Genomic DNA, 21,970 nt, shown 5'->3' with positions numbered 1-21,970 from the left:
AGTATATCTAACATTTTATGTGGCTCCATTTTTCGGTTAAGAAAGGCCTCTTGATTTTCTTCTGTGGCTCCATTTACTGCCTTTGCCAAAAGGTGTGGGAGCAGAGTATTTCAGCTCATGGCTAAAAATGACAAAAGCCGGTACTACAGTAGAAATCTGTACTGGAACATTTCAACAGTCACTGGCCATCTGTTTCACATTAGCTGTTATAGTATTTCTAGCCCTGCTACTTGTATCATTGCTGACATTTCTGGAATTACCCGTGGAACTCCCCAGATACAGCAGATAATTAACACTGCAATAAAATGCTTGTTTGGTAACACTAAGTCTTAGTGCATCTATACACTGAATTTCAATTGCAATAATATTTGGAAAAGAGCTAATTTGCTTTCTCAGAGGGATTCAGATGAAACCAGTTGCAGCCACATTGGTTTAGTGTAGCATAGAGAAACAGATTAGCTAGGCTCCAGCTGAAATTAGCACAATCCTGCACATATCTGCTCGTAAAACCCTGACATGTAATTCTACACTCTACAATATTGAACAAACTAAACAAACCAGATATTCCATTTGATCATACCGATGGATAGCCCTTTAGCATCACACACGAGTAAAGCACAGTGCAGCTTAATGCCTGTTGATGTATATGGGGTTGACCGCATGATGGTCTGGAAGCCGCAGTAAACTGTTCCTGTATTAAACCACACCACAATCTTTCTGTCACCTGAACCTGACCACAACTTGTAATAGATGCACACATCCCATAAAAGCGCGGTGTCTGGATACTTAAACAATGTGAAGAGCGAGAAATAAAGGTTCACACACTGCAGCTTCCTTTGATGCAGTTTGAAATGCAGACAGGACTTGTGATGCAAACCCCAGCCTCTTGTGCACTTTCTATGCCCTCCATCAACCACTGTGACTCTGTGGCCACTAATAAAAGTAACGCTTAATTTATTAAAAATGTCACTAAATGATGCATAAGGGGAATCCAATGCGTGAAAATGCAAATTTAAGCCTGCTGATCATAGATTGAAGATAAAAATGAAGGACATTACAGCTTCCCAATAGGGAAGCCGAATCATCCTTTATCACCCCCTTGTGGCTGGCTGCAGTATAGGTCGTGCATTTTGTTCCACCATGTTAGTATATGGGACATGCGAGTATGTCATTAAAGGAATATTTCTTTCTGAAGGATAGTTTTAGGTACTAGGTAGTACATGTATGTCCAATAAGATTGGTTTTAAGTAGTCACTGGGTGAAACATCAAGATTGACACCTGAGACTCACTTGTGATTGGTTGCGTGTAATGATGACACCTTGATACCGACGCTCCACACCACAATAACTACTGTGGAGACTCAGAATGGTGGCGCCTGTAGCAAGGATGTTTTGCTTTCATTTTTGTACAACCGGAGGAAGAGGAGACGCGTGGTCTGTCTTTATTAACTATCTATGGTCTTGACCTAGGTGACCTAATGTGATAAATTGGGAAGGAGCATTTGTTGGATGTAAGATGTTTATAATGGAGATACTGTTTGGACATAGTGAGACGCTTTAACCATCTGCTAGTTCCAGTTTCATTTTGATTTGGACAAAGGGTGGCATTGATGTTCTCATTGAGCTCAGGACAAGAAAGTGAATGAATATACAGGAGGGTATTTCCCAAAATGCACAAATGTATAAAAATGTGATTTGTAATTTGCACTGTATGGTTGTTGCATCTGACGCTACAGCACTTGAATTTACATAAAAAAGCTCTGGGTATATTCATCTCTCACTCTGATCTTGCATTAAAGCCTGTGAAAACCTGAGTTGAAGCCTTTTTTTAAATAATGAAAGATGAAGTTAATGAAGCGCAGGAAAAGTAGAAAGAGTCATCTCCTGTTGTTGTAGATGAGTCAGGAGAATAAACCATTGAAGAAGAAGCATCTTCGGCCAGTTTGTCTGACTCAGTGGCTCTAGGACATTTTTGTCATAAGTCAAAACATCATCAAAGCTACTTGTGAAGATTCCCAGTGTTTAAATATGATTATAGCTGCTGTGTGTAAATATCCATAGCTGAGTGATTCCGAGATACACTGACATGCAATAGATTTAGATAAGTGCTTTTTAAGAAGCGGAGGACAGATGAGACACCAAAAGCGAGGGAGCTTCTGGAGAGGTGAGGTGGAGGAGGAGGGTACGAGATAAAACCGAACATACACAGAGTCAACACACTTTTGTTTTTGTTCAAATGTATCACAGCTGAAAATGAGCCCCTGACACGCGCGCTTGCACAAATGAAGCAGAAGCGATGAGACCGTGCAGTGTTGGTTAATGTTCAAATCAGAATTGGTGACATGTAATCCAGCATATGACTGATTAATCATTGTCACCGCTGTTTGTTGTTTGTCAGCAGGATCGCACAAAAACTACTGAAGGGATTTTCACAAAACTTGATGGAAGCATAATATTTTGACTATTTAACCAAAGGAATAATTCATGGATCTTGATGAATTAAACATTTTGCTACCACAGGGTGACTCATATCTTATATTGTTTTTGGGGGAAATACTTTAAGATAAAATGACGGGATTACCGGGTGAAAAGATAAGACTTTCTAGGCTGTCAGCAGTGTTTCGAGATCCCAACCTCTCCTCTGCTGACATTTTGAAACTGTAGCCTTGTATAAGTACCGAAGAGGAGAAAGCTGCCATGTACTTTACTGACTGATTTATTTAATAAAGGACATAGTAAACTACACAGTCCCCCAACTTGAAATGATAAATAAGTACATCAATGATATAAATATAAAAGCCTTTTGTTGTAACAGTATGTTCAAAAAGCCAGTTTTAGTTTGTGGTTTTGTTAAGCAACAGGGTGTGACTGTTCAAGAGTCAAAGCATGAATTCTGCTTGTCAGAAAACATAAGATATATATCTTATGAAACATCTGCGTCAGGTCAGTGTATTAACGTCCACCAATAGATAAAATCCAAAGCAGACAATTCATGGAAGTGCGAGCGTGGAACCATGACATCCCCACCATCATTTCACTGCAGCACAAGATGGCTTTCCTGTGAAGAAGAGACAAAAAGGATCTGACAATAACGTCTGATGAATATGCTTTTATTGTTTTGTTATCTCTGTTTTCCAGCTTAGTAAGCAGATCACGTCTTTGTTGTTTACTCCTGACGAGGTTTGGGGTTCAGAGGTTTTTCCGTAGAGATTCACTAAAAATAACTCTTTCTGCCTCAGAAACAGAAAATATCATGTGTCAGAGATCACAAGCTGCACAGAAAACATGAAGAGGGGTGATTGAATTAGGAAAATGTAATTGTGGCATTTTATCAGCCACTCGCTCCTGATGTAACTGTTGGTTACTGATGATAAAGCCACACTGGGTAGAAGCAACTTTGGTCTTAGAAAGGTGAGGTTTCACGTTACACTGTGCAACACACGTGACTCCGACACATGTGCAAACGTTTTTTCCAATTGTTTTACCTTTTTAACTAAAAGTATAAATGTTTATGCACCGTCATTCACCAACAATGACAAATGTTTATATGAATGCTCTGGTGCGGCAGCTTAATCCTGCTGGAGCAATCTGTTTTCAACTTCAGGCTGGACTTTCACATGGTCACAATTGCATTCAACAGACTTAGAAGGAAAACATGCCGTCTTTTTTGGAGTCAGATGTGAATTGATTTGAGATCCCAGTAAACAAGTTTATTCTTGTTACGTCAGTACATTACAGATATGCATTTCTACCTTCGCTGTATGTTGATGATCAGCAGATTCAAACACATTTGCTGGTTAAACGCTTATAAATAAAGACAGAAGGTGTTCAGTGCAACTGGTACAAATTACTATGTAGAAGGAGAGCAGGGCTTGCAAGAAAAGTGAAGATAATGATTTCCTTTGTGTGCACGCTTTTCCATTTTATAAAACAGATTTATTTTGATTATGGCAATGCAGAGGAAGAGACAACTGGAAGTATCAATAAAACACTGGAAGATAGCAGCACAAATTGGGGAGAAGAAAAACAGGCACGACTGATGTTTATCTTCCTGTCAGACTGCGGTAGCAAAGCCTATCCGATTGTTGTGACGGTCAAACTCAGTGTAGTAGCGTGCAATGAAGTTGGCCCCCAGGATCCAGATGGGACCTGTAGGGGGCGGCACATCCAAGCCCCTGAATGTGACGGTGCAGACGTCCCCCTCTATCTGGGATTGCTGTTGATACAAAGAACAGTTTCAATATGATGAGCCACTACACAGCATAAACATTCACAGATGTGAAAGAAATATTCAGATAAATAAAAACTGCGATAACATAACACTTTCAAGGCCCAAATTGAGCTTGAGCAAGTACAGACGATTTATCGGATCACATGTCCCCTTTCAGTGAGTTTAATTTTGGAGCCTGAGATACTTTTGTTAGATTTTTATCTTGTAAACCACCTCAAGGCCTCCTCTAGCTCTGTTGTGGGTCAACTTATGATTTGTTCAATTGCAGAAGGCTGAAATGACAGCCTGTGTATATTTGCACCATTCACCAGGTCTAATGAGCCACATAACCGAAAACATTTGTGCGTGGTGCAGAGCATCTAAGGCTCATATCTTTTTGAGGTGATTATATGGTTGGTTTGTAAAAAAGAACCCATAAATTGTAGCTGTCCTATGAATATGCAGTAAAAAGTAAATTTCTCCATCTTGAATGTAGAAGACTGTCAAGAAAAAATTAAGTTGCAATATCTAATGTGAAGAACCTGAAAATGCTACTACATGTGATTCAGTATTGGTCATGCTTACCCACAAGATGTAATCCTCCTGAGTGAGTGAGTACTCCTGACCGCCCAGGTGGAAAGTGACACTAGGCAGCGTCTTGACAATGTCACAGTTGATTTTGTACTGATGAACAACAGAGAGCAATGGGAAATGACGGGTACTGACTTTTTTTGCAGCCAAACGTTTTTGCGGGGAACCATAATGCATGTGTAAAAACTTACCCCACTTTCATCCAGCTTTGCTCCGATGGTTTTCATCAGCACAGACACAGAGGAGGCCGGGCCCGTGATGTAGGAGGAGCCAGTGTCGATTACAGCTGTGCAGCCCTCTGCACAAAACATCATCTCCGTCCCCACAGACACACTGACAGGATGAGAGGAGATGTCGAAAATAAAACAATAAAACAGGCATTTCCGACAAACTCACGCACACACACACACACTAAGTGAAGATCTTACCCTTTCATGGTGATTTCCCATTTGCCCATCTCCCTCGTGTGCATGTAGTTGAAGTTTCCTGTGTAGTAGTCTGGGTCTGTGCCGCCAAGGACCAGCTCTCCACCAGGGGAGTGTTTTGGGTCCCTGAAAACATTCAATAAATCACCCTTCAAGTCCAATTTTACTTTTGCACACACTCACTGTTGATTCTAAAGCTGTGACTTTCATGAACATGCTTCTTTAGCTAAAGTTCCTGCATACTTTCACTATTATGATGCTTCCCACGGGAAAGGAAATACTCATCTTTTTTTCTAAGTTTCCTCTGCACATGAATGATTATATTAAAACCATATGGATTAAAAGATGTGTTTGGAAATAGACATCCATTTTTATGTTTTCTCAAAACACCCATTAGTCACGCCAAAATCCAGATAACTCTTTATTACAACGGTCTACCACAAGGATCAAAAACTAAACTTTACAAAGTTTCAGACAACACACTGTTAGCTTATTCCCCTACTCCCCCTAAAGTCTATGTTTTCTCACCAATAACGTTTTATGTCTATTATTTGAAATCCATCCATCTCTGCGATTCCATAAAAAACAGAAACTAGAGGAGCAGAGTTGCCTCAGTTCAGCCCACCTGCTGTAGTAGACAGAGAAGACCTCCTCCTTGAGGACATGCTGAGACATGATGCGATCAAACACGGGCGTGATGCCATCGATGGCCGTGTTGGGGTAGCCCATCCCCAGGACACCGTCGAACTTGGCGAAGATGAAGGGCATGGCAGACAGAGAGGTGGCCTCAGCAAACACCTGCACCACAGGAATCCCTCCGACCTGCAGGAAAGAAAGCAGCAGGGGTTCAAAAGTTGAACGTTCAAAAAGAAGTTCAAGCCTCTCTGAAGAGGATCCGCCTCCGTTTCACAAGTCATCGATTTCAAACTCACCACAACCACGTCTTCGCTCAGGAATCCCCTGATATTTCCTGCGGCGTACTGGATGGAAAATCCGGTTCCATTCTCAACATAGGTCCAGGACTTGGAGGCATCGTACTGATTGTGAGTAACTAAAAGTTCAAAATTCATTTGAGTCATAAAACCCCCATGTATGCGAAAACTATATTGAACAATGTCTTCTTCAACATACCATTTACATGAAAATTAAATCTTGTTTACTTTTTTATACCTGCATTAACAGATGCATTGACCACTGGATGGCAGCAGAAAAAAATTGTGAGCACAACACTGCTGTATCTTGACACTAGTAACTTAACTTTATGATTATAATAATAATATAATAATAATAAGATTTATTAGTAAAGATATTTCTTAACGAAATTACAAAGTGCTTTACTAGAGTACAAAACACAAAACAAAGTAAAAGTAAATAAAATTAGGTTGAAAATTTATGGAATGATAAGTTATTCCAGAGTTTTGGGGCCTGTGCTATAATAGCTTGATGCTTTAGTCATCAGTTGGAGTCTAGGAACAACCAGAGGACCAGAAGCAGATATATTGATACACCAGCATTTTGGAAGAAGCATAATCATTCAGCTGGAGTCATGTCTCTGGCTTGTTAACAAATATAAGTCAAATTTTCCCTCTTATTTTTTTGCTGTTTTTGTTCTCTACTAAATCCTGAGGGAAACATCAGTGTCCAGTGGGTTTTTAGCTGAAAACAGCTGCCTGCTGTGGCTGAAACTGATGCTGTGAGCAGCAGTGAGCAACAGAGACAGGGACCTATGACAGTAACATAAACATTACGATAACAAAACAACAACAAAATTCTAACTTCAGGTGATTTTTCCCGCTTGTGTGTTCAAATAGACACTTACAACAGGCAGTGGAGAACGGCGAGCAGCTGTGCGATGGCACCCACAGGTTGGCTGAGCCTGTGTCAAACACTACGTTGAACAGCTGGGCCGGAGAGCCGATACTGATTTCCCCAAAGTATTGAGTCTGTTGGGAATAAACAGAAAAAAATAGTATGATATAATTTCTTACTTTCCTAAACCAATGAACTCGTAATGCTGTTTCTTCAAAACCTCTTTTCACTCTGCGATAATGCACATGTGTAGCTTGAGGATGTGTAATAAGTCACTGAGGGAGTAACTGAATAGTTTGAAGCGCTAATACAAAGGCAGCCGGTTCTGCTGCTTTACTCTTTGAGAAGTTTTGAGTCCCATCCAAGAGAGCTGGTGAATCCTCTTGGATGAGTCGCCACTTCAACCTTCAAAAACAAAATCTGTTTTTGTCTTCAAGAGTAAAACCTCAAATCCAGCTGTTTTTGACTAGGCACAACTAGATTTCCTATTATCTGCGAGCCTCAGAATCTTTTAAGTTCAAACACATTCACAATAAGCTTTAAATAAGACATGCAGCACGATTTAAAACACCCAAAAGTGTCTCACGTCCAAGTAGTTGGTTAGAGGTGTGGGAACAGTCCCGTTGTTGTCGCTGTCAGCTGCACTCTTCTGGGTCAGCTCAGTCAACACCTGCTCTGCAGAGATACCCATCTCCCACAGAGTCTCTCTGATGGACGGCAGCTTCTTCAGGGTGACTCTGGAGACGGGTGAGCAGCACAACACATCCTCAGGCAACTTAAACAAATTCCATCCCAAGGAGGAGCTGATTACTGAAGAAATGCCACGTTGGATATATATACAGTATGTCTGGTCATCGTCTCAGTAAAGCATTTCGTAAAGCACATAGTGCTTTTCTGTCAGCGCCTGGACAGAAAAATAAACCAATACACATGTTTTGCCAACACTGAAAACATTTGCTTTTATAATGAACCAATAAAACACAATTGTTTTCCAGTCCACAATAGTTTGGTTGTTTGGTTTTACTACTTTCCTGTAGCATGTTTTCTCCTTAGCAAATGCAATTAAACAGTAAATCCTTCCCGATATATATGTGTTCTGTCTTTAAGGTAAAGGCTAAAGCATTTCTTACCTTCTTAAAGCTCGGCTCGTGGTCACGGTCAATGATAGAGCAACCAAACACATCCAGTAATTCAGCAGAGCCATGGTGTCGGTGTAGGCTCAAGATTACAGCTCAGAGATAAACGCTGTATATGCTCCCAGTGATTATTTAATCGTAGTTAATGAAAGCTGCAACTTTCTGTCTGTGCTGCCTGGTTCCTGCACTCTTTTTTATATCATGTCCTCTTCACCATGCTGTCCCCATGGGCCACTGACTCTGGCTGGGAGCAAGCCTGGAGGTGATCACTTGAAAACAACCTCGGCTCCCCGCCACCCACCCACCCCTCTAACCCTCTGCCTTGGTCACACAACCCCTACTGTGATAAACAGGGCCCAGTGAGAGGTCTGAACTTTGACCCCTGGAAAAAAGTGGAGACAGAAAGCAGGGGTGCAGGGCTCCTGAGATTGCTGACGTTGGTAGGCCGGACACCTTGTCCACGGTGCTGTGAGAACCTTTGGAGCTGGGGAATGAAAGATGCTCTGAGCTGTCAGGGAAGATTAGCTGGATGTTGTTTACTGAACTCAGTTACACGTCATATTAGAGCCCGGCTGCTGCTGCAGGTCGTCCCTCACAAACATGAACTTTAAGACTTCATTCCTCTTTAGAAATAAAAAGGAGAACAATTTCAAATGTTTACAGTTGTTACCGATTTCGTTCAGATTTTACTGTTGATAACATTCAGTTTATCTTTCCTTATCTCTTTTTTCCCACAGTCAATAATTACCTTCCCATCAAGGAGGTTATGTTTTCAATGCTGTCTGTCTGTTTGCCTTACTTGCCTCCTTCCTTTTTTTTCTGGCTGTCTGGCTGTCTACTGAATCGCTTTCCATCTTTCCAGGAACATGTGGGGTGTGACCCAAGAAGGAACCCATTAAATTTTGCAGCAGATGCGGATAAATACAAGGATCACAAAATGTTTGCTTAAGGTCTCTCTACGAGGTATGTGCACCCTTGGAGCACCCCTTACTTTTCCTGTTGATCATACAGGTTTTACAATTCTCCGTTTACTCTACTTTGTCTAAAGACTCCTCATGTGGAGTTCACAGCAGCTCTTCATCACCTTAGTATTCATTTTCATATAAACAGGCATACAGCGAAGAAAAATACACATCTGTAGGCTCAGTTCAAGGTCTTGGAGATCTTTGGCAGGAGACGGGGGCCCACGACACAGGAGATAGACCGTATGTTGTATTTTCACACTCTATCTCTTAATGCAACACTCCGAATCGACAAGGCCGAACATCCAATCGTCCTCGTTTAGTTCTCACCGCTTTTTCAAACTGCAGGGAGTATTGCCCCAGTATCTGACCTGTCAGTCTGGGATCGTACTTGTTTGCGTTAGTACTGTACCGACCACCCAGTCGAGCCAGGACATATGTGGGGGTCTACATCAGGCACAACCTCAGACAACCATGGCAGAGGTCAGAGGTCAAACACTGAGATACCCCCTGTGGGCAGGGCTTCCAGAAAATGATAGCGTGGTTCCACACAGCTTATAAAGACAGTGATGACTTACAACAACACTGTGTTGCAGCAAGTTAGACAGGTAATTTAAGGTCTTTATGATTTAGAAGTGGTAGTAATTGTTTTTTGTTGTTGTGTGGAACTTGTCAAAACCATCATATGGAAGCAGTCTCCACATTGACTAGCTTCTTCTAATTGTTTTTTAAATACACTTTACTTTAATTTGGCTTTAATCAGTATTTAAAGAGTGTATCAAATGACAGTGTGATTATATGAAAAGGCATCGCTCATAGTGATGGCCCGTACCAGCAAGTTACAGCTCATTAAACAACAATGTTATTGTTCTGGTTCCTCTAATCGCCTTAAAGTCACTAGGTGCAGCTGTTGTCAACAAACTATCCTCTCGTGCACAGCTCCAAACAGCAGAAGGACACCCCCGCCTGTTTGAGCAATACAAAAGAACGGAACGGATCTCTATTAAACTTAGTGGAAGGATGAGGCATGGGCCATGGAAAAATAAATCAATCTTTGACACGGATATGTACCAAGGAATTTTTATTTCTTTAACACTGAGATTCGGCTTTTTAAAAATATTTTAATAGATTTTTCAGATCTTGATGAAAAAAATCAGGCAGGTTTAGGAGACATGAAAAGAAATAAAAATATGGATCAAGGGTATTTACATGTGGTTTCATATAGGGGCAGTAAGACCCTCGTGGGGGTATGCGCTCCCCTTCGTGCCACTATCAATCTTTTTTCTAACTGGTTCTGCAAGTTGTGGACAGGTCAGTGTGTTTTCACTCAAAGCAGCGTCCTGCTGCTGCTGGAAATGAGACGAGACAAGCGAATCAAACAGTGAGCTGCCTGAAGGTTGCTCAACAGCCCTTAGATATAAAGTTTCATATGAGGATTAATCAGTAAGCGCAACTCCCGTTACACAGTTATTTGATTCATACTGAGTCATTTTGCAATCTGATGATTATGAGGCGTGTATACCTGTCTTATCTGTTCTTCAATTAGCTCTTCTGTTTTGACAAGACCTTTTGGGGACAATCTCACAGACATCTGACCCTTGACCTGCTTGGCTTCATGGATACCCACAAGTCTCTTTCCCACACTGTCTGCAGAGACACATGCGTCACTCCTGACTGGCCTCCCACCTCTTCTGCTTGTCGATTCCAATGCCTGGCCTGGGAAATGTAAAACGGTTCCCTGGAAGATGATTTGTTTGAACTTTATGTTTTTCAGTGTCATTCATCTTGCCTTGAAGGCCCACTCGTCAAGTTAATAGTCATTGGCTATACTGACATCATCAGAAGTATATGGCCATTATGAAACATTCTTAATCAGAAAACAAACTAAAGCCAAAAACATGTATTTATGAACGATGGGGCCGTGGCAAAAGATGTAACAGACGTTCTGCTGACAGACACATATCAGAGGCAGAATTCACGTAAGAGGATCTTGTCAGCTATCTATCATGATAAGAAAGATATCAAGCAGAGGAGTTGGTGTATGCAGGAAATGAGAGACGAGGGAAGTTATCACTCAGGCTAACAATCAAGTGTGGCTCCAAAAACTCAACTCCACTCTTTAAAACCTGACCTGAGATGAGCCTGAAATGTTTGGCTCTCTACTCGCTTACGTTCATTCTCTAGACAGTTGCTTCTTACAATCAAATGCACGAATAGCAGAGAACAGTAATTTGGTTTCAAGGTTATTTATCTGATTTTATTCTCAGTCATGTTTTAGAATGTGACGCCAATGAGCGTCCAATTAGGAAGCACGGGACTATGATTCCATCTGCAGGCAATATATGCAAATATGTGGGGCAGCCTTCTCAAGAAGTAAAACCAGGAATTTGAGACCAATCAAGGTAGTAAAATATGTTTTATTTGAACTGTACTGTATTTGTTTCAATTGGAATGTTTGTTTTTATTATTATCATTTATTTAGTTTTTCCCTTCTTTTCCTCTTTGTTTCGTCTCTAGTTCCCTGTTGGGGAGTAAACATGCTGTATAACTTATGGCCAGCAGGGCGCAGCATGGGACTAAAAAACACAATGTGTGTGTGTGTGTGTTTTTTGTTTCCTGTAGTCTTCACTTTGTGAGGACCGTTCTAAGAACAGACCCTACAAAGTGAGGACATTTTTGGAATCTGAGGGCATATCCTCACGTTTTCAAAGGGCTGGGGTTAAGACTTGGTTTTAGGATTAGGATTAGCTTTAGGTTAAGGTTAGGGGAGGGGTAAGAGTTAGGGTTCGGCATTTAGCTTGGATGGTTAAGATAAGTGTAAGGGGCCAGGGAATGCATCATGCTAATGAGTGTCCTCACTAAGATAGAATTACAAACGTGTGCGTGTGTGTATCGGTCAGTCGGTTAGTCTGTGTGAGTGTCTGTGTGTGTGTGCGTGTGCGTGTGCGTGCGTGCGTGTGTGTGTGTTTCAGAGAGAGAGAGAGCGAGAGAGAGAGAGAGAGAGAGAGAGAGAGAGAGAGAGAGAGAGAGAGAGAGAGAGAGAGAGAGAGAGAGAGAGAGAGAGAAAAGTAATATCTATCTTAAGAGTCAGAACAGAAAGTGGCATATTGACTGACATATTTTCAGGTAATTGAGTGCAGTAAGAACAAATCAAGGAAGTGTGGAGGTACAGATTTTTGTGGTGTAATTCATCCCTGGACTTCACTGCAGGGACCAGCCTGAATGGGGGGCTTGCTCAGGTTGGGTCAGGAGGTCAGAATGAACCGAAAGAAAACACATGAACACTCTATGTGCAACGAATTAAGGTTAACTTGTGAATGTGTGAAAAACCTGACTCAGCCATATGTTTTGCAGTTCCGTTTCATGGTGAATGTATGTGCGGCCTGTGTCTTATCTGGGACAGATAACAATGTGAAAGTATGTGGTTAGAATCCCGTGAAGATGCACTTTGATTCTCAGGGAGTTCCATGTGTTCAGAGAGAAAACATCTGGCGAACACACAAGAAACCATGGCAACTGCACTTGTTTTTCTGCTCAGCGTCTGCCACACAGTAACGTGTGCCAATCCATCACCTGGACCCATGAATATTTAACAGGGACAGCCTCGCAGTCACTCGTTAATGAACGTGTGGGTCACCTACTATTAAGTAACTCTGATGGGTTTGATTCAAGCGGGTGGAGGTATTTTAACTCCTTCCACACCATGAAGTGTTATTGACAGGTGTGTGGGACACTGAAGAAAAAATTCCCAGTTGAAATTTAAGGAACAAATTGGACACATTTTGCAGGAAGCTTTGGTTTCTTTCCGTTTTCTAATCTAATTCTGTCAAATCAGACTTCTCGACTCCATTTAAAGAGTCGGCTCCCTCAAACTTGTTGTGCCAACCTCGATCACATGACAGGATTGTGCGAACAGGATATCCTCATTAAAAAAATGCATCCTCCTCTAATTGCCGAGTTTTGTGACTTCCTGGATAACACACCCACCAAACATCCTCTTTGTGGTGAAAAACAATAATTGGCTGATTGATCACTCAAGGAAAACAATGGAAATTTCTACTTCGACTTCTATTGTTGTGATCTATGTTGTCGTGTTATTCTTTGTTTTGTTTTGTTTTGTAATAAGCACTTGTGCTCTGTATTGCATTACCCATTGTCTTTCCCAAAGCCTCAACCAAGCATGTTCTGAAAGGCCTGAAGCAACAACAGCACCTCTGTGAGGATGTTGTGTTCATAACAATTAAAAAAAATAACTGCTGGATGAATGAAATACAAACACAACTTTGTAAGATTTAGATCCTTAGTCAGGAGAAAATATAAATAAATAAACAGTGATGCCAAAGCCTGCCACCAGCCAAAAAGCAAGTCATATACATTTTTCTCAAAGATGGTTTCTGATATTTTAGATGGGTTGTTTGTTCAAGTGTTAATTTGTGCTGGACCAGTATGGTTGGTGGAGATAGAAGGATGAAGAGATAAAGATACAATAAAAAGAGATTGGAAAATAATAAAGATAAATAAAAAGATCATTCTGAGTCGGTCTAACATGTAGCCTATAAATAAATAGACAGATAAATAAATACATTATACACAATTCAGTTTACCTGTGAATTAGACTTTTTATCCAACTCAACAAAGCTAATCTCAATGTTTCCTTGTCAATAACAAACATTGTTAAGTTGTGTATGTTGTGTAAGCTCTTGTATGAATACATCAATTATTACAGAATTATGAAGAAGACACTCACGTTAGCTGAGAGCAAAACCTCAAGATCAGTTAAGAAGAAAATGATTCATATCAGTTCTGCTCTTCACATCTTTTGAGAGCTTTTCATCCTATAAAATGTTCGGTCTACTTTTAGCTCAAAGACGGTAACGATGCTTTCAACCAGGTTTGCTGAATATTATAATTTGTTTCTCTTCTTGGCCTTCTGTTGATGCAATTCAGCTTTTGTGGGTATTTTTGATGTTCCCTTATCTCCCTCTCCTAAATGAATCAATGTTTATAGAAGAAAAAATCACATAATTTGTCCCAAGTTGCCTGTTTTTACCCCAAACTGGTTTGTTCCTAGATGGAGCGCAGATGGAGTGCTTCTGCTGATTATAACAGCTTAAATCTGCATAGGAAATGTTCATTACAATAAAATTGGAGAAACTTACTGAGAGAAATTTAAATCTTTTTGCCAGAAAGCCTTGAGGGATTTTCTTATTTGACATGGTGTCCGCTGAGATTTGTCACAGTTTGCCCGATGGCCTGTCTGACTGTCTTGCACCCACAGTCGCCTGGCTGCTAAATTTCTCTGCACCGTCAACAAGCGATTATTTTCCTCTGTGCTTTTCTAATCACATAGAGCTTTGTTTGTGTGTAACACTACTGCTTTTACTTTATGGCTGTTAGACATAAGGCTTTTATTTGTGTTAAAAATATTTGACAAGTTAGATCCTGGATTTTATTGAAGGCAGTTGTTGAACACAAACATCAAGTGTGAGGAAAGTGAGAGGAAATCCAAAGTCTTTGGGACTGAGTCTGTTCACTCAGTCCAAAAGACAATAGTTGATCATTTAAGACCAAAATCTATGTCCACTTCCTTGGATTTGCTGGATTGTCTTTCCCCTGTTTGAAACTCTGCGGTGATAACAAGTAGAGGTGGGAGACAGTTTTGTTATCTCATTGGGGGAACTATATTTAAGCCAAGCATGAGGTCTGGTAGTGATGTGAATCTCGTGGCTGCTAATAAAATACATCAGGGCCAAGATCTGCTCTTGTGTGTTGGCGTGGCAGCAGGGAATGTGTTTGTGAGGACACCAGTGGTGGAAAAAGTGCTCGCACGTCAAAGTAGAAATACGCAACCTTCAACAACACATGCTACAAAATGTTATGACAGAAATTACACCAGATCCTATTTTTGTTTTTTGAGGCCTTTTCACATTACATGGTCTGTATTCAAAATCTTACTTAAGTTAAAAAGTTAAATTGGATAAAAGTAAATTTTGTCTATAACGCAACAAACAATTAGTTTTAATGATACACTTAGGTCCAGTTGTACACAGCTGAGAAGTATAATCTATATTTTATCGTATTATCCATGATGCAAAAGAAACACACCACTGGTGTATTAACTGTTTCAGATACGGGCTTGTCCTCTGCATGATAAACCATGTATTTCTACACGTCCTCCAGGGTTCCACAGAGAAGCTCAAATAAGTTAAAGGGAGCAGCTGTGTGTTGCTCAGAGGACAGGCAGTTAACCAGCAACATACATGTGCAACCAAACATTTCATCTTAAAGTCTTTTCTCTTGTAAGATTGATAAATACTTTCGTGTTTTTTCTCCCCACTGAATCAATTTATGGACTCCTATGCTCCTATGCTGTTGCATGCCATGATGCATGTGGTGGTGTCCGGGTTTGATCATCACCATTTGCAGCTTCAATTAAAGTTATAGTGGTTGTTTCCCACCTTACACACTCAGTGGGAAGTGATGGTAGGCCGATGCCTGGGGCGCCGTTGATGCATAAGCAGCACATGAATGTTTTAGAAGGTCTTGCAATTAATTTTGCCGCCCAGTTTATCAGGTGAAAGCCTCCAAAGTTCCTGCAAGATACCCGATACCTGGTTCTCCCTGTTTCTCCAGGGCCCCATCTATTTTATCCACATGCAAAATCGACAGTGAATTTTTCAAGTGGTCCTGTAATCCATTGTTAGTATAAAACTTTGACTTAATAAAGCACAATTTCCTACTTGAGCAACCTATCACTGCTGCACACGCATGTATTATAAACATTTTAATGACGTACAGAAAAACACGCTGGGAATTTGCAGGAATTACTAACTTTGCCTTTTTGAATTCTCACTCTCAGTACTGATGTGCTTTTCCCGACTAAAAGTCCACACAGCCCATGTTCTCTCTATTGCTGCAATGTTCTCTGTGCCTGAATAATTCAATATTGCTCAGTGTCTGCTCCTGTTGTGTGCTGCATGGTTAAAAACCAGTGAAGGGGAAGGCTCAATGCATGGGGACAGGCCGTGTTTTCTGTGCCCGCAGCCAAGCGTGTGTCTTATGTAAGGGGGGGGGGGGGGAGAGTATAACAGCATCCACATCCATGAAAACTCCCGTCGCTTTGTCCTGATGTGTCTGTCCCATCTCCACTCTCACTCCCTGTGTGCTACAGCCTCCCTCCCGCCCTAATTTTTAATGAGCCGTCCTCTGTTGTGACGTGACATTTTCTGTCATTCTCGAGTTGTTCTGAGGCTCTGTTTGAGTCAGCCTGTGTTTCCATATCTGCCTTCAGCTCTGTATCTTCATCTCTTTTGTCCCCACCCCCACACTCTCCTTGGTCTTCTTTAACAGGCAGACATTTTGACAGGACATCATGATTACCATTTTAGACTTCTGGAGGAGCACTTTTCTTTTTTTTCTTTTTTTCTTGCAGTTTTTTCCCTCATGCAATCCTGCTACATTAACATTTCACGTGAACAAATGTTGTTTGTGTAAGCACAATATAAATACATGCACTCGTAATGTAGCTACAGCTCACTGCAGATTTTAACCTTATATCCTCTGAGACATGTGAGGATTCCGATGGTAACGTCTGCATTATTTGACGAACCGCCCGGGTACAAGAGCGTTTCTCATGATTCCACTCCACAAAAACACTGCGCCCCTCAGGTATTTCTCTGGATTGCACTGAATCCATTTTTGTGTCCATATTACACCAGTTTGAAATTATTTCTCAACTTTCTCACAGTTGTTGCTCAATACACTTGATGCAAGACATTGCATCTATAACAGCATAAACTACTAATAAAGAACTAAACTCTGCTGTTTAATTGTGTGGCACAAATCTCCCTCACATGTCATAGAGGTAAACTGACCAGCATACACACTGAAGATTGACCTGACTTCACGTTAGCAATACCTTTAAAGGGATAGTTCACCCAAAACTGAAAGTTCACTCATTATCTACTCAACACTATGCCAATGGAGGGGCGAAGTGTTTGAATCCATAAAACACTTTTGGAGTTTCAGGGGTAAACAGCATTGCAGCCAAATGATCCAAAAAATGCCTCTAAACTGGTCCTATCAGTAGCGATTTAGGCATGAAATTTCTGGTGGGGCAATTTTGTATGACGTCATGTCACCGTCACAAAAATAGAGGTAGCTGATTATTATAAGCAGTAGGCCTATATAGACCAGTGAGATATACCATGGGCTGTATTTTGAGTGCCAGCAGGGAGCAGAAATCCTATTTCAAATACATTTCACATGCTTTAGCGCTCAGCCCGACACAAAGATGTTGCCTATAATCGAGCATTAAAGTAAAATGATTGCAACAAAGTAAAAAGATTAGACAGACACATAGCTCAAATAACTTGCATAATTTATTAATTTATTATTATCAACAGGAGGCGACATGCATCAGCTTCATCTGCACAACACTTTGTGTTTTCCTCCCTAACTAAAGACGGCCTTCAACTGTTTAGAGTTGGCAGTCATTGCTAAGTGTCATGGATAATAAAGTTAATTTCTTTATTCATTATATATTATATATTCAAATTAACACTTATTAGAACAATATTTATCTTTTGCTTCCTGATTTGATACACTTTAGATAAGAACCCAGTGTTTTATTTTTCTTCTTTGCCATAAGAGACAGAAAACGGTCAGCACAGCTGTGTCCTTCAGGCTCGTCCGTACCTAATAAAATGATAGGAAACATAAAATATGGCATTATTGTAGAGGAAGTGTTACACAAAGTGTGTATCTTTATTTTCTGTGGATATTCAACTACTGATTTTGAATATGGTTTTGGATTAAACTGTGCACTACCAAGACAATGCATGAACTGTATGGAGTTCTTCCACATTATTAGCAGAGGTGGGACCAAGTCATTTGTTTGCAAGTTCCAAGTAAGTCTCAAGTCTATGCCCTCAAGTCCCGAGTCAAGTCCCAAGTCAAGACAGGCAAGTCCCGAGTCAAGTCCAAAGTCAAGACTGACAAGTCTCAAGTCAAGTCCAAGTCCTGCAGTTTGAGTTTCGAGTCCTTTCAAGTCCTTTTGATCACAGAGTAATAATATATTTACACAGATCATGTATGCTTTTAAAATCTGTATTTATTTATTAAAACAAGTGCAATTGAAATTGCACTTGCGGGGGCCGCTCCTATGCAGTGCAAAAAAGGACAACGGCTCATAAATCCGATCCAAAAACAGTTATTTTTTAATTAAAGGAGATCTTTACAAATTTAAGTGCAATGACATTAAACATGTCAAACATTAAACATTTAACATGTCAACACAACATTTAAGAACTTTTGGGAGTACATGTCAAGACATGAACCACATGACAGCTAAAATAAAAAGTTAAAATGCCACTGCCCCACTGAATATTTAAACTTTTGGTTAAACTTTGGTCCACCTTTCGAGCACTAGTCTACAAACATCTTGTTGAGTTTGAGCAGCAGCTGATTCTCAAGGTGAGTAGAGCTCATCTGGGCTCACTTTGCATTGAACAGCAATCCAGCACAGCTGAAGAGTCACCCGCAGGTGGCTGAGGCAGGTATGCCAGTAGGCTATTGAGTTTCAGGCAGTGTTGTGCATGAACGAGTTCAAAAGAACGCGTTCATTGAACACGTTCATTTTTATGAGAACATTGAACTAAACGCAACTTAATGACAAATAATGAATTTGAACGGTAAACACGTTCATATTATCTGAGGTCAAGCTGAAACGTTACGTAATGTTGTCCTTCTCCTGAGGAGAGACGCTGTCTAAAACGAATGCTTGCACCATGTTGTTGTGATCGTTGTTGTGTTTATTTGAAAAGAAATGCAGTCTTAAAGGGCAAAAATACCGTCTGAAAGTTGCAATTCCGTTTTTCAACTTTTTTTTGTTGAGGGGGGGGGGCTCTTGCATAGAGCGCCAAATATGCTAGGACCGCCCCTGTGTAGCGCAGTGATTCTCTGTATGGTGCGCCCCTCCGGTGCGGCGCGGAGGCATAACAGGCTTGCGACCGGGAGGAGAAAATGCGAGGCGGATCTAATATTATAGCCGAACTAATGTTTTGACGTCCGCACTCTTTAACGGCGGAGCAGTAAACAAACAAACAAATCGCTCTTTCGCCGTAGCCAGGGGTCTGCAGCCCGCGGCTCTGCAGCCCCTCCGCAGTGGATCCCTGTGCAGTGTTGTGCATGTCGCGCATATTTTTCGCAAGCAGTGAACTTTACGATCAGTTTTCATATGTTGAATGTGCACGTTAGGGAACGTCATCCACTCCATGCAGCATCTACCACTGCGGTGAGAATTGCCTTGCCTTTCGTTACTTTACACCCCTGACGCACACATACACAATGAAAGAAACAGAGCGTTCCTTAATAACATACTTTTTAATCTTTGGGTTTTGGGGAAAGGAGCAAGTCTTATCAAGTCAAAAGGCTCAAGTCCAAGTGAAGTCACGAGTCATTGATGTCCAAGTCCAAGTCGAGTTGCAAGTCTCTTTACATTTTGTCAAGTCGAGTCTAAAGTCATCAAATTCATGACTCGAGTCTGACTCGAGTCCAAGTCATGTGACTCGAGTCCACACCTCTGATTATTAGTATTGCATAGCTTATTCTCCAAACACACTCATCCTCATAAACTAACGCTTATCTCTGCTGGGTGGACTGGATCATGTAGCATGACTGCGGGCTAGCTGCCGAGCTAAGCTAACCACCAGGTACACGTCCCTTTGAATCACTACTTACATATAAATACAATACTAAACTTGACTAACCTCAGAAACGGGAGCTCACACGTCTTTAGCCTCTCTGCCAGCAGAACAAGCAGAACTTCAAAACGTATTATTCATCCGATGTGAGTGAACCTGTCCACAGTCTCGGGTGGTGTTCACTGACAGGGGTAGCCTGTTAGCTCAGGTGACGCCGAACCGGAAACAGGCTGACGCTGGAGTCGAGTAGCTTCGGAGACTCGTAGGCATATATCTATGCTCGTAGGGCCCATCTGAAAAATCCCCACTCTCCCGGTTGGGCCCAATGTTATGTGTGGTCTGTGTGGTTTACGCTGAATGGTGCTCTCATGGCACAGGTCTGACGCTTGCCCGTTGTGCCCAGAGCAGAGATGTACGGCAAGCGAAAATAACAACAGGAAATAACTGTGAGCTCCTGTATGAAAGTCAACTCATCCATCATTGTAACATGGACTTTATCACATTACATACTAAATCACCTGACTTCCTCTTTTGCTCCATGTATACATTTCATATACATTAGAGGTCACATAATAATAATCTTTGTCATAGCCTTCATTAATTACGAAAATAATAATTACATAGGAGCGGAACAGTTACAGTTACTGGAAAGGAATACTGTTATTAACTATAATTATTAACTCTACCAATGTTTATCACTTTTCACAGCGGCAACTTCAATTTGGTATAAAATCAGAGGCATAGAAAATCCTCTGTAATGCACCAATTGATGACCTGCATTTCTCTTCAGAACATTTTCACATAATTCCAAATTATGATTATGAATTCATTTTAAAGTTGGGACCCTCCTCTTTACTGTCCCTAGTGTAAACATTTTGTCAGTGCAGCTCAGTGATAAGAGGCAGTTTGAGATTGGATAAATATTTAATTAATTGGATCAATGAGTAAGTCAGTGTGTCTTGGGATGCCAGACTCCTTTGGAGCAAAAGCCTTTTCACTGCCACTGGAGAAATAAAGAAGAAGCTGGAAAATTAAAACAATCTTTAAGATTTTTAAAAAGGCCTTCCAAAATATGTTTTTTACTGTAATTAATAATCCCTGAATATTTTCAAGGCAATTCATGAATCACTGTGTGTGTGTGTGTGCGATGGGTTTCAATGGAACACCCTGAGTTATCCGAGCATTGTGTCTTCGATGTCACAAGCAAGAGCTTTGATGCAGTATCTTTCGCCGTCTGACCGCCACAACAGATCAATACAATGTTTGACCTGCTGGTTAATATTTAATTACTGTGCATTGATTGTGGACTCGAGGCATTCCCAGGGTTTGAGCGACCGATTACTGTCGCTCATAAAAGCAAACACGGTCTCTGTTACACAACGTCGGGGCCTTTGCAGTCATTATTCCAGCAGTTGTTGCCACAGGCTCACCTTTATGTACCACTCAATGTCAGGCTTTTCTCATTAGTCTCAATACAATGACTCTGTAAACAACGTGTCACAGTTTATTCTCTATTATTGTAATAGAAACTCAAACAAGTTGTTTAATGTTGTTTAGTCATTGATGATGTCTGTCTACACGTTAAATTAGATAAAAACCAATGACGATTAATCCGCAGATGATTATAATTCTTGATGATTATTAACATTTTTAATGATTTTAAGGATAAATGGGCAGATTCATTTTCTTTAGGTCCTGACAGTAAGCTTTATTAGTGGTTTCATGGGTTTAAAAGACCAGAAATGGAATACACCGACAAAGGTAACGTTTCTATGGCTTTGGTTTAACCTAAATTGCCGTCAGTCTGGTCATCGAGACTAGTAAAGCACTGTATAAATACAGACCTTTTACCAAATCAGGTGGGACAGGAAATAGCCTGTACAGGGTTTTAAGAATAAACTGCAGCAGCTAGAATGGCTAGTGAGATAACAACATTGGGCGAGAGGCGGGATGCATCCTGAAAAGGTCGCCAGCGTACAACACAGGGTCAATATAGAGAGACAAACAACCATTCACTCTCACAAATACATCGATGGTCAATTTAGAGTCTCCAATGAACTTTAACCCAATCTGCATATTTTTGGACTGTGGGAGAAAGCCGGAGCACATGGGGACAACACACACACTCCACACA

The 21,970-nt window shown here is 40.9% G+C and overlaps 1 protein-coding gene and 1 long non-coding RNA gene across 2 annotated transcripts; both read right to left on the bottom strand.

The window, feature by feature from the left end:
* Positions 1-4,054: 4,054 nt before the first annotated feature.
* Positions 4,055-8,239, bottom strand: ren (renin). Its single transcript, XM_061075221.1, has 9 exons — positions 8,166-8,239; positions 7,622-7,772; positions 7,046-7,169; positions 6,159-6,277; positions 5,852-6,048; positions 5,230-5,352; positions 4,993-5,134; positions 4,796-4,894; positions 4,055-4,216 (listed from the first exon to the last, which is right to left on the bottom strand). The coding sequence occupies exons 1-9, from the start codon at positions 8,237-8,239 to the stop codon at positions 4,055-4,057; spliced, it is 1,191 nt and encodes a 396-aa protein (XP_060931204.1).
* A 9,257-nt stretch (positions 8,240-17,496) lies between these two features.
* Positions 17,497-20,240, bottom strand: LOC133005641 (uncharacterized). Its single transcript, XR_009678380.1, has 2 exons — positions 19,903-20,240; positions 17,497-17,830 (listed from the first exon to the last, which is right to left on the bottom strand). It is a non-coding gene; the product is annotated as an uncharacterized LOC133005641 (long non-coding RNA).
* Between the last annotated feature and the right edge of the window lie 1,730 nt (positions 20,241-21,970).

Source organism: Limanda limanda, chromosome 7 (assembly GCF_963576545.1).
Source record: "Limanda limanda chromosome 7, fLimLim1.1, whole genome shotgun sequence".
Lineage (NCBI taxonomy): Eukaryota > Metazoa > Chordata > Actinopteri > Pleuronectiformes > Pleuronectidae > Limanda > Limanda limanda.
The sequence above is the reverse complement of the archived record's forward strand: the minus strand, read 5'-3'. Positions and strand labels throughout refer to the sequence as shown.